Here is a 15,268-nt window from a genome sequence, read left to right on the forward strand (position 1 = left end):
GGCAGGGTTGTCCTCCCTTCCAGCTCCGCCTCTGCGCAGCACTGGACCTCTGCGATCAGGCCTGCCCCTGTGACCTCTCTGCCTGCCTCCTAGTATCTCTCTGCGGGCTGCGCAGAGGGGACAGGGCCTAGAGGATGGCCACTTCGTCCCGCCACGACCAGTGAACCAACAACACGGCCAACGTGACGCAGAGGGACCGATGTTCACTCTCCCCTCTGCCTGAAGCCTCACGTGAGCTGAATGGTGGCCCCCAAAAAGCATATGTCCCCCAGAACCAATGAATGTGAACCTATCTGGAAAAAAAAGGTCTTTCCAGGTGCAGTTAAGTTAAGAATCTCCAGATGGGCTCGTCTTGGATTAGAATGGGCCCTAAGATAAGGACAAGCATCCTGAGAAAAGAGGAAGACACAAAGAAGGAGGACATGCGACAACAGAGGCAGAGACTGGAGTGACGTGGCCACAAGCCATGGAACACCAAGGAAGCCAGGAGAGCTGCATGGTACAGATTCGCCCCCAGAACTCCGGAAGAAACCAACCGTGCTGATGCCTTGACTTTGGACTTCTGACCCCCACAACCTTGACAGAACAGATTTCTGTTGTGTTAAGCCCCCCAGCTTGTGCTAACCTGTTACAGCAGCCACAGGAAACGAAACACCAAACACTTGCTTGAAAAAGCACAGAGGCAGGAGTTCCCCTCGTGGCTCAGTGGTTAATGAATCCGACTAGGAACCATGAGGTTGCGAGTTCGATCCCTGGCCTTGCTCAGTGGGTTAAGGATCCCATGTTGCCGTGAGCTGTGGTGTGTGTCGCAGACGTGGCTTGGATCCTCTGTGGCTCTGGCGTAGGCCGACAGCTGAAGCTCCGATTCGACCCCTAGCCTGGGAACCTCCATATGCAGTGGGAGCGGCCCAGGAAATGGCAAAAAAAAGCACAGAGGCATAGCATGTAATTTAAAACTATTTCCAATACAAAGAGTGAAAATATTAAAGTTTCTAATGCTTAAAGAGGATCAGCCCCAAGCTACTCCGAAAATTCCTACAAAGGGACTGAGTTCTTAAGCATTCTGGGGGGCAGAGTACCTAAGTTCAGAAGATGCGATTTGTTCCTGATCCTGCTTGCCCCAGAAAATCTTTTTTTTTTTTTTTTCTTTTGTTGGCGGCATATGGACATTCCCAGGCCAGGGATCCAATCCAAGCCACAGCTGTAACCTACACCACAGCTGTGGCAATGCCAGATCCTTAACCCACTGTGCCACAGCAAGAACTCCTTGTCCCAGAAATTCCAAAGCACTTTTTAAGTTTTAAAGTGAAAGGGGATATAAACCAACTATAATGGAAAAAATAAAAATCATTTTTAGAAAATTAAAAAAATAAACAGGGCCGTGAGAATAAAAAAAATTAATTAATTAATTAATTAATTAACCGAAAGGGCAAAAGAGCTTTCAATCTACCAAAGGTAAGTGGGTTTGTCACCAGCAAATCATTTTAATTATTGTTACCGACATAAGTAACCAATAGTGCCTGATATGATGTTAAGGCCTGATGCTTTTTCTCCCATAATTGCCATAGTGTGGTTGCTAGTATCCCCCAGTTATATATGGGTGGGAGAACAAGCCCAGAGAGGTTAAGTCATCTGTCCCAACTCACACAGCTCTGAAAGGAAGTGCTGGGGCCTGAATCCATGGGGCCTGACACCAGAGCTTACATTTTTTGCATTGACATATAATTGACACACAGCATTACATTAGTTCCAGGTGTACAACATAATGATTCAATATAGTACAAAACGATGACTCTACTAATTCTAGTTAACAGCCATTGCCGCACATAGTTACAATTTTTTTTCTTGTGATGAGAACCCCTTGGCAACACCAGAGCCTTCATGTAACTGCTTCACTGCTGCCGCGACCTCAGCTGCATGAGAAGTCAGCAGCCAGGACTTTTATGGAGTCACGCTTCATTTACAGTTCATAAAAGAAACAGGGGATGGGGATTTAATCTGAAAACCACATCAAATTAGACAAACCTTGTCTCAAAAACTAAACAATGAACTAGGAAATCAAAATGCTTCCACAATTTTTTTTTTTTTTTCAATTCTGGAATCCAGATTCCTCCAATTCACTCTGCTTTAAGTAGAGCAAAATCAAAGGGCCTGGAAATCTTTGAAATGTACAGCAAAATACCCTAACAATATGCTAGAGCCTTGGATATTTCCAGAACCAAACATACCCATGTAGAGAGTGGAATGCTACACAGCTACCTTTTAAGGTACAATTCAGTCCTAACCCCAACGCCAAGAATTATTCAAGATGACATTAGCAATTCCTTTTACAGTACCTGTCAGCCATATTTCTCCACTTGAAAAGCAAATTACTTGCAGAATCCCCAATGGGCAGATCCAATCTCTCTTTAAAATATTTAACGATGCCTTGTTCCTCCAAAAGCACAGGCACTCGGTAGGTGGAAGAAACATCGTGGATACATATGACCTGATGAATGATGATAAAATACCGTTATTTAATGAATGACTCAAACATGCCTCAGGAATGAACTCAAAAAATGAGCCAAAACCCAAGAGAGATGGCAGTTTACTTATCCTGACACAAGGAAACCAGAACCCAGCAACCTAAACAGGAGTCAGAATGAACACAAGGTTAGTTTGATCTAATTACAAAACACTTCCAACTCATTTTTCTACATCTGGAACCGTGGAAGCTGTAGTAGAATAACTATACGTACACATATATGGTCTTTGTTCCTAGTCCCTGGCACAGGGCTTCAAAACCCTTTGAAATTTCCTGAGTTAGAAGAGTAACTTTGTTAGGTTAACAAGGTGACTCAGGGTGACCCCAGATGACTTCAGGATGGCAGGTGGTCACTAGAAAAGCCAAGCAAGTGACTAGAAGGCTGGAGCTTTCAGCCACCTCACCTCCACGGAAGAGATGGGGACCAGAGAGTGAGTTCCAGCACAAGACGAGAGAGTTAATCATGCCTACATAATGAAACCCAAGAAAAACTCAGAACGTGGGGGCTGGGGAGCATCCTGGTTGGTGAATGTACAGATGGCGCAGGAGCGAGGTGCACCCTGACTCCACAGGGACACGAGCTCTTGTGCCTGGGACTCTCCTGCCCTGTGTGTTTCTTCCTCTGGCTCTTCATGTGCACCCTCTATCATCAAACAGTGATTGCAAGTACAGCGCTTTCCTGAGCTCTGTGAGCCATTCTAAGGAATGATCAAACCCGAAGGGGCTATGGGAAACTTCTGAGTTGTAGTCGGCCAGGCAGGAGGGCAGGTGGCTTGGGACAACGGAAACCTGCGGCTGGCGTCGGAAGTGCAGGGCAGTCTTCTAAAGGACTGAGCCCTGAAAGCGGCGGAGTCTGACGCCCACGCCAGGTAGTTAGTGTCTGCGTTGAACTGCAGGACCCCCGGGTGATGTCAGATACAAGCAACACGGATGCCGTATGTCAACATCCAAGACGCAACGCCCAAGGCACCATGTTCTAAGCCGAGATTAAAGCAGTCACAGCGAACTCACACACCTTGTCTGCTAAGTGTGGGCGTGCAGTTTGTTTGTGGATTCATTTGTTGGGGCCGCTGCTGTCGTAGCTGCTTTGGTCTGCTGCCTTCATTTGGGTAAATTTACAAGCACACATTGAGCACAGTGAAATTAGTTACACCAAAGAGAGGAGACAGGCGCTTTTACATGCCAGGTGGTGTGGCTGTTTTTCACTTACCCCAACGAGCTCTCACCACCCTCTCAAGTACAAAGGGCTACTGGGGGGCATGTGAGGATCTGCCACACGCTAAGTAAATGCTAGGAAGCATTCTGCCAACTCTGTGTGTTCAGTCGTTCCAAACCCATAGCTATCCAGATGAGGGTGCCTTAGCTATTTGGACATCGACAACTTGATAGCTAAGACCATCGTGTCTCGGCGTTCCCACCGTGAGGCAGTGGGTTAATGATCCGGCTTGTGTCTGTAGAGACTCTGGTTCCATCCTGGGCCCGGCACAGTGGGTTAAGGATGCAGCACTGTTGCAGCTGTGGCCTAGGTAACAGCTCTGGTTTGGATTCTATCCCTGGCTGGGGAGCTTCCATATGCCATGGGGGCAGCCAGGGGGGAAAAACAAAGACCACTGCGTCTCACTTACGCCTTCTACCATGAGGTTCACAGTGCTAGGATGTCACTGACATGAGGTTCCATCCCAACTACTAATTAAAATTAAACCTCTGGGAGTTCCCTTTGTGGCGCAGTGGTTAACGAATCCAACTAGGATTCCAATGAGGTTGCGGGCTCGATCCCTGGCCTTGCTCAGTGGGTTGAAGGGTCCGGCCTTGCCATGAGCTGTGGTGTAGGTTGCAGACACAGCTTGGATCTGGCGTGGCTGTGGCTCTGGCGTAGGCTTGTGGCTACAGCTCCGATTTGACCCCTAGCCTGGGAACCTCCATATGCCGCAAGAGCGGCCTCAGGAAAGGCAAAAAGACAAAAAAAGAAAAGAAAAAATTTAGATTAAATTAAATTAAATTAAATCCCTGGGCAGCCACAACTCCCACAGTGGAAGGCGTGGCATGTAGGGCTATTTACTCATTTATCCTCCAGGCCAGACATTTTTTCAGGTATCATGGTAACAGAGCACATCCACAGAGATGCCTGCTGACCCGTCCTCGCCAATCCAGCTAAGAAGAGCTCTAAGTGCAAGTTCGCCAGGAATTAAGACATGAGAGAGAAGCTCCTGTTATGGCTCAACGGAAATGAATCTGACTAGCATTCATGAGGACACAGGTTCGATCCCTGGCCTTGCTCGGTGGGTTAAGGATCCGGCACTGCCGTGAGCTGTGGTGTAGGTCGCAGATGTGGCTCGAATCTGATGTTGCTGTGGCTGTGGTGTTGGCCGGCAGCAATAGCTCCCATTCAACCCCTAGCCAGAAACTTCCATGTGCCGTGGGAGTGGCCCTAAAAAAAAAAAAAAAAAAAAAAAAAAAAAAAGAATAAATCTCATATGGTTGAAAGTTTGGACTGTGACTTCTGTTCTCACAGCTCCCAGCAACCCAGCTCTAAAAACTGTATCTTCCTTCAATTTCGGAAACCACGTTAAATGTCTGCACACCCAAAATACTATTTACGAGAAACAATTGAACAAACCCAAAACGACTTGATGACATACAGATACAAGAGAGCTTTCAACCTTCCATCACATTTGTCAAAGTGTTTGAGACTTGGGCACTGACCCTGAAGCATCAGGCAGTGAATACTCAGCCTTCCCCCTGAGACACAGGAATCTGATGAGGCGGTGCTCAGGCTTTAGAGAACCCTGAGCTAATCTGAAGAAAATAAAAGGTTTCTGCCGAACCTCAGCCTCTTCCCGAGCCCCCATCATATCACCTTTTAAGCTCGGATCCCTTGTGCCTGAGCCTGACTGCAAGCGAGAGACAGAGATAAGCGCATGAAGGAAAAAAGAAGAGCTGGCTCTCGGATGCCCGGGTGGCAAGTCCTGTGGAGCAGAGGACCTGCGCCCCAATCACAGTAGTTTTTGTAGCAATGAAATGAACTGAGGCCACTGATGTAATTGCAAGTGACAGTGTGAATGTCACCGTCACGTGTGGTTTGGGGCAAATGAAGCTGTGACGAGTACAAAGAAGAAATCAAAGCAACAGCCGTAAGTGGCCCGGGAAGACAAGATAAAGACGTGAGGAGCAGGCTTCAAAGGGTTCCTTCTCTAGAGGGCAGGCTGTGAGTTAAAAAGCCCACCTGGTTTCGTGCCTCTGCTCGACATTGAAGGGGGGATTATGCAAGGCAACATGCAGTCTGTCTAAGGAGTCAGGAGTCTCAAGACTGTTCACTAGCTGCGTGCGAGTCCCCCGAAGCTTTTATAAATGTTGTGGAAAGTAATCTGCTCATTTAAGAGGTATAAAACGCTGGCATCAGCAGAAGTGCCTGCGAGGCAATCAGATCTAAAGAGCAGCACTGACCTGTTCGGGCTTCACGTGACAAAACATGGAAATCTTTTCCTTCACAGCCATTTCGATGGGCGTTGAGCTTCGGCAGACAATCTGTCAAAGTCGATTACGCGCGGGTTAGCAGGCAGGAATTGGGCGGCTCACACGGCCGCTGCTTTTCAGGGGGACGCTACATTAATTCTCTTTTGCTGCAGGAGACTTGATGGCGTGTGCGCATCTCCATCCTGGGAGTTGCACTGGGCTGCTAGAAATTGGTCTGAGCACTAATACAAGCAACCAAACCCAACAGAAATCCACCAGCAAGACATGTCAAGGTATTTCTAGTGCAGGCTCAAGGCTCGTAGATGTTACTTCTTTAAAACTCTAAGAAGAGGAGTTCCCGTCATGGCCCAGTGGTTAACGAATGCGACTAGGAACCATGAGGTTTCGGATTCGATCCCTGGCCTTGCTCAGTGGGTTAAGGATCCCACGTTGCAGTGAGCTGTGGTGTGGGTCACAGACGTGGCTCGGATCCTGCGTTGCTATGGCTGTGGTGTAGGCCAGCATCTACAGCTCCGATGAGACCCGTAGCCTGGAAACCTCCATATGCCGCAAGAGCAGCCCTAGAAAAGGCAAAAACACACACAAAAAGACTCTAAGAACAGAGGAGTTGCCAATGCGGGTCAGTGGGTTAAGGACCTGACATAGTCTCCATGAGGCTGCAGGTTTGATCCCTGGCTTCTCTCAGTAGGTTAAGGATCCGGCATTGCCGCCAGCTGTGGTGTAGGTAGGATCTGGCGTTGCTGTGGCCACAGAGCTAGGCTTCAGCCGCAGCTCCAATTTGACCCCTAGCCTGGGAAATTCCATATGCTGCAGGTGCAGCTGAAAACAAAATAAAAACCAGACAGAACACTGTAAATCAACTATACTTTAAAAAATAAATAAATAAAAACTATAAAGACAGAGCTAGCCCAAGGGTTGGCAAAGCTGTCTAAAGGGCCAGATGGTAAAAAAACCTTGAGTTTTGCAGTCATGCTGTGGCTGCCCTGACTACTCAACGGTACCGCCAGGGTGCAAAGGCAGCTCTAGACAAATGTGGGCAAGGAGTGGAGAAGAGGTCACAGTAAAACTTCCCTTACAGGTGGCAGGACGCTACACTCAATAGAGCCCGTCAAATGAGGGACTGCAGAAGAACAGGGAACCAATTTAGACATGCGAGGCTGAGGGAAGAAGCCTTCCCCAGCTCCCAGATGCAAAAAGCTCAGTCACAGGAACCATCTGAGAGCTAGAAAGGACTCAGACAACATAAGAGATTAAGAAATGATCAGCCTGGGAGTTCCCGTCGTGGGTCCGTGGTTAATGAATCCGACTAGGAACCATGAGGTTGTGGGTTCAATTCCTGGTCCCGATCAGCGGGTTAAGGATCTGGCGTTGCCGTGAGCTGTGGCGTAGGTCGCAGACACGGCTCGGATCCCGCGTTGCTGTGGCTGTGGTGTAGGCCGGCGGCTACAGCTCCAATGAGACCCCTAGCCTGGGAACCTCCATATGCTGCGGATGCGGCCCTAGAAAAGACAAAAAAAAAGAAAAAAGGAATGATCAGCCTATTCCACAAAATTTACCCACTTTCCTTAACTCACCAGGTCGGGAGACAGGCCTAACCCCCTCAGCGCACGGACACTGTTCTGTGTAGGTTTGGTCTTCTGTTCTCCGGTAGCACTGGGCTGGAAGGCAATGGGCCACTGTTAGTACCACGGACATGTAGCTCTCCTGGACAATGTGTGGCTCTCTGGTTTAACACGTGGAATAAAGAGAATCACAGAAAGGCCCACAGGGCTTACTGACTACACACTTAACTGGAAAGCTCACCTGGGGGACAAGGCTAACATGGATATTACAGAAATTTTCCCTTTTCGCTTTAAACTGGAATTGTCTGAACGCTTCCACAAAGGGCATTCCTTCGATGTCTCCGATGGTGCCACCCAGCTGCAGACGGGGAGAAAAAGACACGAGAGATCAAATTATTTTCCCTGGTACAGAGACTAAGAGAACAATTTTTTTTTATTACTCAATGAATGTATTACATTTATAGTTGTACAATGATAGAACAATTCTTAACACACGAAGCAAAAGAACTGAAGTCTGATGACGGCACAGGACAGAAGTCTGTAAATATACTAAAAACCACTGAATCGTCCACTTATATCATAGGTGAAATGTATGCTATGTAAGTTAAACCTCACTAAAGCTGTTAGAAATGAAAAAGAAAAGCACTGTATATTTAAGAGGGAGATGAAGCCAGGGGAGAGAAAGTGAAGACTAGAAGGTAAAATCCACACAAGGGATGGAATATAATACAGCCAGTGAGACAAGTAAGAGAGGAATCAAAGGGTCGAGAAGGGGATGGAGGAGTTCCTGTCATGGCTCAGTGGTTAACGAATCCACCTAGGAACCAAGAGGTTGCGAGTTCCATCCCTGACCTCGATTATGGGTTGAGGATCCGGCGTTGCTGGGAGCTGTGGTGCAGGCTCAGATCTGCCGTGGCTGTGGCATACGCTCCGGCTACAGCTCTGATTAGACCCCTAGCCTGGAAACCTCCATATGCCGTGGGTACGGCCCTAGAAAAGACAAAAAGACAAAAAAAGGGGGGGGGGACAAGGTCAAGGAGAGCTTTTATTTTGGCTGCACCCGAGGCATGTGGAAGTTCCTGGGCCAGCGATCAGGCCAGGGACCAAACCTATGCAATGCCAGACCCTTAACTCGCTGTGCCATGATGGAACCACCAAGGAGAGGTTTAAGAATGATCTGGGTCGAGGAGTTCCCATCGTGGCACAGTGGTTAACGAATCCGACTAGGAACCATGAGGTTGCGGGTTCAATCCCTGCCCTTGCTCAGTGGGTAAACGATCCGGCGTTGCCGTGAGCTGTGGTGTAGGTTGCAGACGCGGCTCAGATCCCGCATTGCTGTAGCTCTGGCGTAGACTGGTGGCTACAGCTCCGATTCAACCCCTGGCCTGGGAACCTCCATATGCCGCGGGAGCGGCCCAAGACCAAGAAATAGCAAAAAGACCAAAAAAAAAAAAAAAAAAAAAAAAAAAAAAAAAAAGAATGATCTGGATTGAGTTCTTGCTGTGATACAGTGGGTTAAAAATCTAACTGAAGTGGCTCGGGTCACTGCAGAGGGGCGGATTCAATCCCCAGCCCAGCGCAGTGGGTTAAAGTATCCAGCATTGCTACCGCTGCAGTGTAGGTCACAGCTGTGGCTCAGATTCACTCCCTGTCCCAGGAACTTCCATGTGCAGTGGGGAGTTATTGTGTGACCTGGCAGGTTAAGGATCCAGCATTGTCACTACAGTGGCTTGGGTCACTGCTGGAGCATGGGTTTGATCCCTATCCCCAAAACTACCATGGATGTGGCCAAAAAAAAGAAAAAAAAAAAGAAAATAGAATGCCCCCTCCTCCCAGCCCTCTGCCAGAATGCACACACTATAAGGCTGTCAATCCTTCATCTTACCAAGATCAAGATCAAAAAAAAAAAAAAAAAAAAAAAAAAGTTTTTTTGCCTTTTTTTAGGGCCACACTCAAGGCATATGGAGGTTCCCAGGCTAGGGTCAAATCAGAGCTGTAGCTGCCAGCCTACACCACAGCCACAGCAACACAGGATCCGAGCCCCATCTGCACCCTACACCACAACTCACGACAATGTCAGATCCATGACCCACTGAGCGAGGCCAGGTATCGAACCAGCATCCTTATGGATACTAGTTGGTTTCGTTTCTGCTGTGCCAGGACAAGAACTCAAAAAAAAAAAATGTTTTTTAAGGAGCACTTTAAGAAAAGAGAAGGGTTAGAGTTTCCTGGTAGCCTAGTATTTAGGGATCTGGTATTGACACTGCAGCAGCTCAAGTCACTGCTATGGCGCACGTTGGATCCCTGGCCTAAGAACTTCCACGTGCTTCGGATGTGGCCAATAAAAAAGGAAAAAAGGGAAATCCTAAGCAGATAAAAAGTTCTAGAATATAGGCCACAGAGTGAGACCAGTTAGTTTCTACCAGTGGTCCCACTGGAAGGGAGAATTCAAATTCAGTGACAATATGAGAAAGGTGAGATCCACCTGGCTCTGACTGCTGTGAAATGGTGAGCATTCTCTCTCTCCATGAACACACACACACACATGAACACACACACACACACACACACAGTTGCATGCAGCTGAACAGTCTCCTAGTAATGGTGGTACTACCAAAATTAAATCGTTCCTATTAAAACACGGTGGCCTTCTGAAACAAGTAATACCAAGAGCCCAGAGAATGTTCTTGACAGTGTAATCCTTTGAGAAATGCTAACTTAAAATGTACTTCCAATAAAGTTACTAAAGCATTTTACTCTACAGGATAAAATTCACCGCAACCCATTCCTCCTCACCATATTTAAATACTTAAAGGCTATCACACAGATTTTTACATTAATTCTTCAGCATCTGAGCTTCTACTGCATGCTCAACACTATAAATGAGGTGCTGGAAAGAATTTAAGACCACATGCTCCTGAGGAGCTCAGAATGTGGTGAGGAAAAGAAGGCAGAGCTAAAGAAAAATAATCAAGAGTCAAACGAGGAGTTCCCGTGGTGGCACAGCAGAAACGAATCCGACTAGGAACCATGAGGTTGTGGGTTCAATCCCTGGCCTCGCTCAGTGGGTTAAGGATCCAGCGTTGCCGTGAGCTGTGGTGTAGGTCACAGATAAGGCTCAGATCCCGAGTTGCTGTGGCTGTGGTGTAGGCTGGCAGCTGAAGCTCCGATTAGACCCCTAGCCCGGGAGCCTTCATATGCCTCGGGTGCAGCCCTAAAAAGACAAAAAAAAAAGTAAACCGTGAGCACTAAGTGGTACGACCTGGCTGTTGAGGAGGAAGAGATCACGGTGGGCCCAGGCCCAAAAGTCACCATCTTCCCTGGCTTCAGCTACTCGACTGGGTGCAAAATCTCCATGTAGCCCTGACTTTTCTTCCCAGCGCCACTGACAAGTTTGAAGGCAACTTGCCCTTGACATCTCAGATGGATCAGTAAGTACTCAAACTTACCAGGTCCCAAAGTGAACTCCTGGTCCCTAGAGCCCTAGGCCTGTTTGTCTGGGTGCTTACTTAGCATCTCCTCCCATTAACTGGTGCAAGTGAGAGGTCTGGAAGACATCCTCCCTCCCACCCCAGTCCAGTGGCTCATACCTCCAAAACGTTCTTCCAGATCTCTCCACTGCCACCTCCACTGCTACCACTCTAGATACCCAAGCTGACAGCATGTTCTGCAGGGCTTCCTGCAACCATCTAGGCCCAGGGTGGCTGCCGCCTGTTTTTATACAGGAAGCCCTATTGGAGTGTGGCCACGCCCACTCATTTACATATGACCTTGGGCTGCTCTGGCGCCACCAGGGCAGAGCGGAGAGTAGCTGTGACAGAGAGGAAACGTATTTACTATCTGGCCCTTTACAGAGAGAGCTGGCTGCCCCTCATCTTAACCGGCCTCCCAGCTTCCACCCGCTCCTGTCTTACAAAACATCTGTCATACCCCAGCATGGTGACCTCTGAAACTCAGATTATGTCTCTCTGGCGCTGACAGCCCTCAGTGGCTCAATGCTTCCCTAAAAATAAAATCTAAACTCCCTGAGCGGCCCTACAGGATGTGGCCCTTGCAGATGTCCCTAATCCCATCTCCTGCTCCCGCTCCCACCCACCCTTTCCCATGCCCCTACTCCCCAGCCCCCACCTCCGTGCTTGAGCCCCACCAGCCTTCCAGGCCCTCAGAGGGGCCATGCTCTTCCTTCCGGTCCCTTAGGTCCTCCTACCCACCTCCTTCATCCCAAGAAGCTGTGCCCCCCTCCGAGAGCCCGACCCTGACCGCCCACCTAAAGCGCCCTGTCTGTGCCCTTCCTAGTAACACAGCGCAGGTGCCATTCTTTAATTTGTATCCTTGTTTCCTGTCTCTCTACCGCTCTAGGCTGTAAGCCCCATGAGGGCAGGAACTTGCCTGCCGGATTTCCAGCACAAGCCTGGAGCCCTGCCCGCAGCAGTGGGAGTTTAGGTCAATGGTCACAACTGGACAGAAAAGTCAAGAAATTCAATGTAAAGCCTGGGTCACAGCGTTCTAGTACCTGTTACCATAATTAGAACAGAATCAGAAGTTCCCGGCGTGGCCCAGTGGTTAACGAATCCGACTAGGAACCATGAGGTTGCGGGTTTGATCCCTGGCCTCCCTCAGTGGGTTAAGGATCTGGTGTTGCCGTGAGCTGCGGTGTAGGTCACAGATGCGGCTTGGATCTGGCGCTGCAGTGGCTTTGTCGACTGATTCCCTCTGATTCGACCCCTAGCCTGGGAACCTCCATATGCCGCGGGAGCGGCCCAAGAAATGGCAAAAAAAAAGACAGGGAAAAAAAAAAAAAAAACCAGAATCAAACTAAGAAGTCTTAGGACTTCATTGCTACAGAAGAAATTCTTTACTAACTTTAGCTCAGATAACAAAACCTAATTAAAATTCAAGTTTCCTGGCTATGGAACAGAGAGAAATATATGTTCATTCTGTAAGTGAATGACAAACTTAATTACAGAAACCCAAGAAACGAAACATGCAATCAGGAAACTAGCAGGGGTGAGGGCTGTAAGTGCTCCCTTAACCACATGCATCAGGATCTGAGGGCAAAAAAATTTTTCTAGGAAAAAAGAGGCCTGCACTTAACCTAAACCTTAAGGAGACATTTTCTGTTTCTGATGGGGAGTATTCTGGGAGTTAGCAGGGAATCCAGAAAAAGGAGGCAAAAACTTTAAACATTATCTGCTTCTGCCCCCACATGGGCTACACTGGCACTGCACCCTCTCTGCCAACTTGGAAGGTCCCATACCTCTCCTGTGGTTCCTCCTTATCATCAGTGTCATCAGAAACTTCCAGTATTTTTACCACCAGAGTCCTAAGTTAATTCTTTCCCCACACAACAGGGAAAACATCAGCCAAAACAACATTTTAAGGGCTATTCAAAGCCAAATGAGGAGTTCCAGTCGTGGTGCAGCGGAAACAAATCCGACTAGGAACCATGAGGTTGTGGGTTCGATCCCTAGCCTCGCTCAGTGGGTTAAGGATCTGGCGTTGCCATGAGCTGTGGTGTAGGTCGCAGACACAGCTCAGATCTGATGTTGCTGTGGCTGTGGCGCAGGCTAGCAGCTGTAGCTCCGATTGGACCCATAGCCCAGGAACCTCCATATGCCGCAAATACGGCCCTAAAAAGCAAAAAAAAAAAAAAAAAAAAGCAGCAGCAGCAAGCAAATTAATGAGATGGGCAATGACCATTTTGCCTCTTATTAAAGAAAGGAATCTATATCTGAAAGTTGCTTAAAAGTCTCATCACAAAAAAAAAATGTGTAACTATATCAAATGACAGATGTGAACTAAATTTATTTTAGTCATCAATTCACAATATACACATAATTTTAGCATGGATGTGTGTACAGGTATGACTGAATCACTTTGTTGTACAGCAGAAATCATCACAAACTTGTATATCAACTATACTTCAATAAAACTTTAAAAAAAAAATTTGAGGAGTTCCTGTCCTGGCACGGTGGAAATGAATCCAACTAGGAACCATGACATTTTGGGTTCGATCCCTGGCCTTGCTCAGTGGGTTAAGGATCTGGCGTTGCTGTGGCTGTGGTGTAGGCCAGCAGCAGTAGCTCTGATTTGACCCCTAGCCTTGGAACCTCCATATGCCACGGGAATAGCCCTAAAAAGCAAAAAAAAAAAAAAAAAAAAATTGCAAACAACAACTAAAACAGTAGCTAGAGAAGCCGAGAAGACCAGTGTTAAGAAGGCTCTTGACATTCCCTTGTGGCGCAGTGGGTTAAGGATCTGACATTGTCAGAGCTGTGGCCTATGCCAGAGCCACAGCAATTCGGGATCCGAGCCGCGTCTGTAACCTACACCACAGCTCATGGCAACGCCGGATCCTTAACCCACTGAGCAAGGACAGGGATCGAACCCGCAGCCTCATGGTTCCTAGTCAGATTCGTTAACCACGGCAGCTCACCTTTCTTGACTTAGGCACTTCAGACATCCTCTAAAGGAGGCAGGTTGACATCCTGTCGTGACAGATGAGGACACAGCCCTCTGGTGCCCCCATCCCCAGATTTCAATCTCAACTGTTAATTCTACTGGTTACTGTCCTAACCTAAGATACATTTGCATCTTTCTCAGCCAAGTACTAACAGGATATGGAGACCCTTGCAGTGTGCAATGAGGTTCTGCTCTCCCTTGTTCCCCTCCAGCACTCGTCCAGCCCCTCCACCTCGCAAACCCTCTTTTCAAAGTTGATGATACATTCCTGTTTGGAAGGTTTCTCTGATGCATATTGGGGATGGATCCTAAAAACTGAAAATCAACAGAGTGACGTGTAAGTCTCCCTCGCTGGAGTGTCAAGCTGTGCCCTGGTTTACATCTTCATTCTCATATCAGATGTTAACATTCCTGGAGCTTTTTTTTTTTTTTTTTTTTGGCCGCGCCTACGGTATGTGGAAGGGATGGAACCTGTGCCACAGCAGCGGCCCAAGCCACAGCAATGACACCAGATCCTTAACCTGCTGAGCCACCAGGGAACTCCCTTCCTGGAGCTCTTACCTGCCTTTCTCTTTTCTCTCACTATTTGTCTTTAGCATTGCCTGGCTATGTCTGCAAATTATGCATGTATTATACAGTAAATATTTTTTAAAGGAAGCAAGCCTAGTTTTGAAGACACGTTCAGTTTATAAAACTTCATCAGGAGTTCCCATCATGGTGCAGCGGAAACAAATCCGACTAGGAACCATGAGATTGCGGGTTCGATCCCTGGCCTCGCTCAGTGGGTTAAGGATCTGGCGTGGCCGTGAGCTGTGGTATAGATCGAAGATGAGGCTCGGATATGGCATTGCTGTGGCTGTGGCGCAGGCTGGCGGCTACAGTTCCAACTGTCAACCCCTAGCCTGGGAACCTCCATATGCTGCCGATGTGGCCCTAAAAAGCTAAAAGACCAAAAAAAAAAAAAAAAAAAAAAGGCATTAAAAAAAAACTTCATCAAGTTTTATAAAGAGATATATGCACTTTTCGTGTTTGTTATACTCTGATTTTTTAAAATTATAAAATAAGCTTCTTCTCTTTTCTCATAAATTGTTTTTTTGTTGTTTTTGTTTGTTTGTTTGTTTTGTCTTTTCTTAGGGCCGCTCCCACGGCATATGGAGGTTCCTAGGCTAGGGGTCGAATCGGAGCTGTAGCCGCCTGCCTATACCAGAGCCACAGCAATGTGGGATCCAAACCGCGTCTGCAACCT

The 15,268-nt window shown here is 47.7% G+C and overlaps 1 protein-coding gene across 5 annotated transcripts in view; it reads right to left on the bottom strand.

The window, feature by feature from the left end:
- CTPS2 (CTP synthase 2) overlaps positions 1–15,268 on the bottom strand; it is a 130,392-nt gene that overhangs the window by 88,614 nt on the left and 26,510 nt on the right. For all 5 annotated transcript variants that reach the window (XM_021080709.1, XM_021080706.1, XM_021080708.1 and 2 more), the window contains 4 exons: positions 7,802–7,918; positions 7,573–7,656; positions 5,969–6,049; positions 2,337–2,488 (listed from right to left, as the gene is read on the bottom strand). In XM_021080709.1, coding sequence (XP_020936368.1) covers positions 2,337–2,488; positions 5,969–6,049; positions 7,573–7,656; positions 7,802–7,918 — 434 coding nt within the window. The remainder of the gene's footprint in view (positions 1–2,336; positions 2,489–5,968; positions 6,050–7,572; positions 7,657–7,801; positions 7,919–15,268) is intronic.

This window comes from Sus scrofa, chromosome X (assembly GCF_000003025.6).
Source record: "Sus scrofa isolate TJ Tabasco breed Duroc chromosome X, Sscrofa11.1, whole genome shotgun sequence".
NCBI lineage: Eukaryota > Metazoa > Chordata > Mammalia > Artiodactyla > Suidae > Sus > Sus scrofa.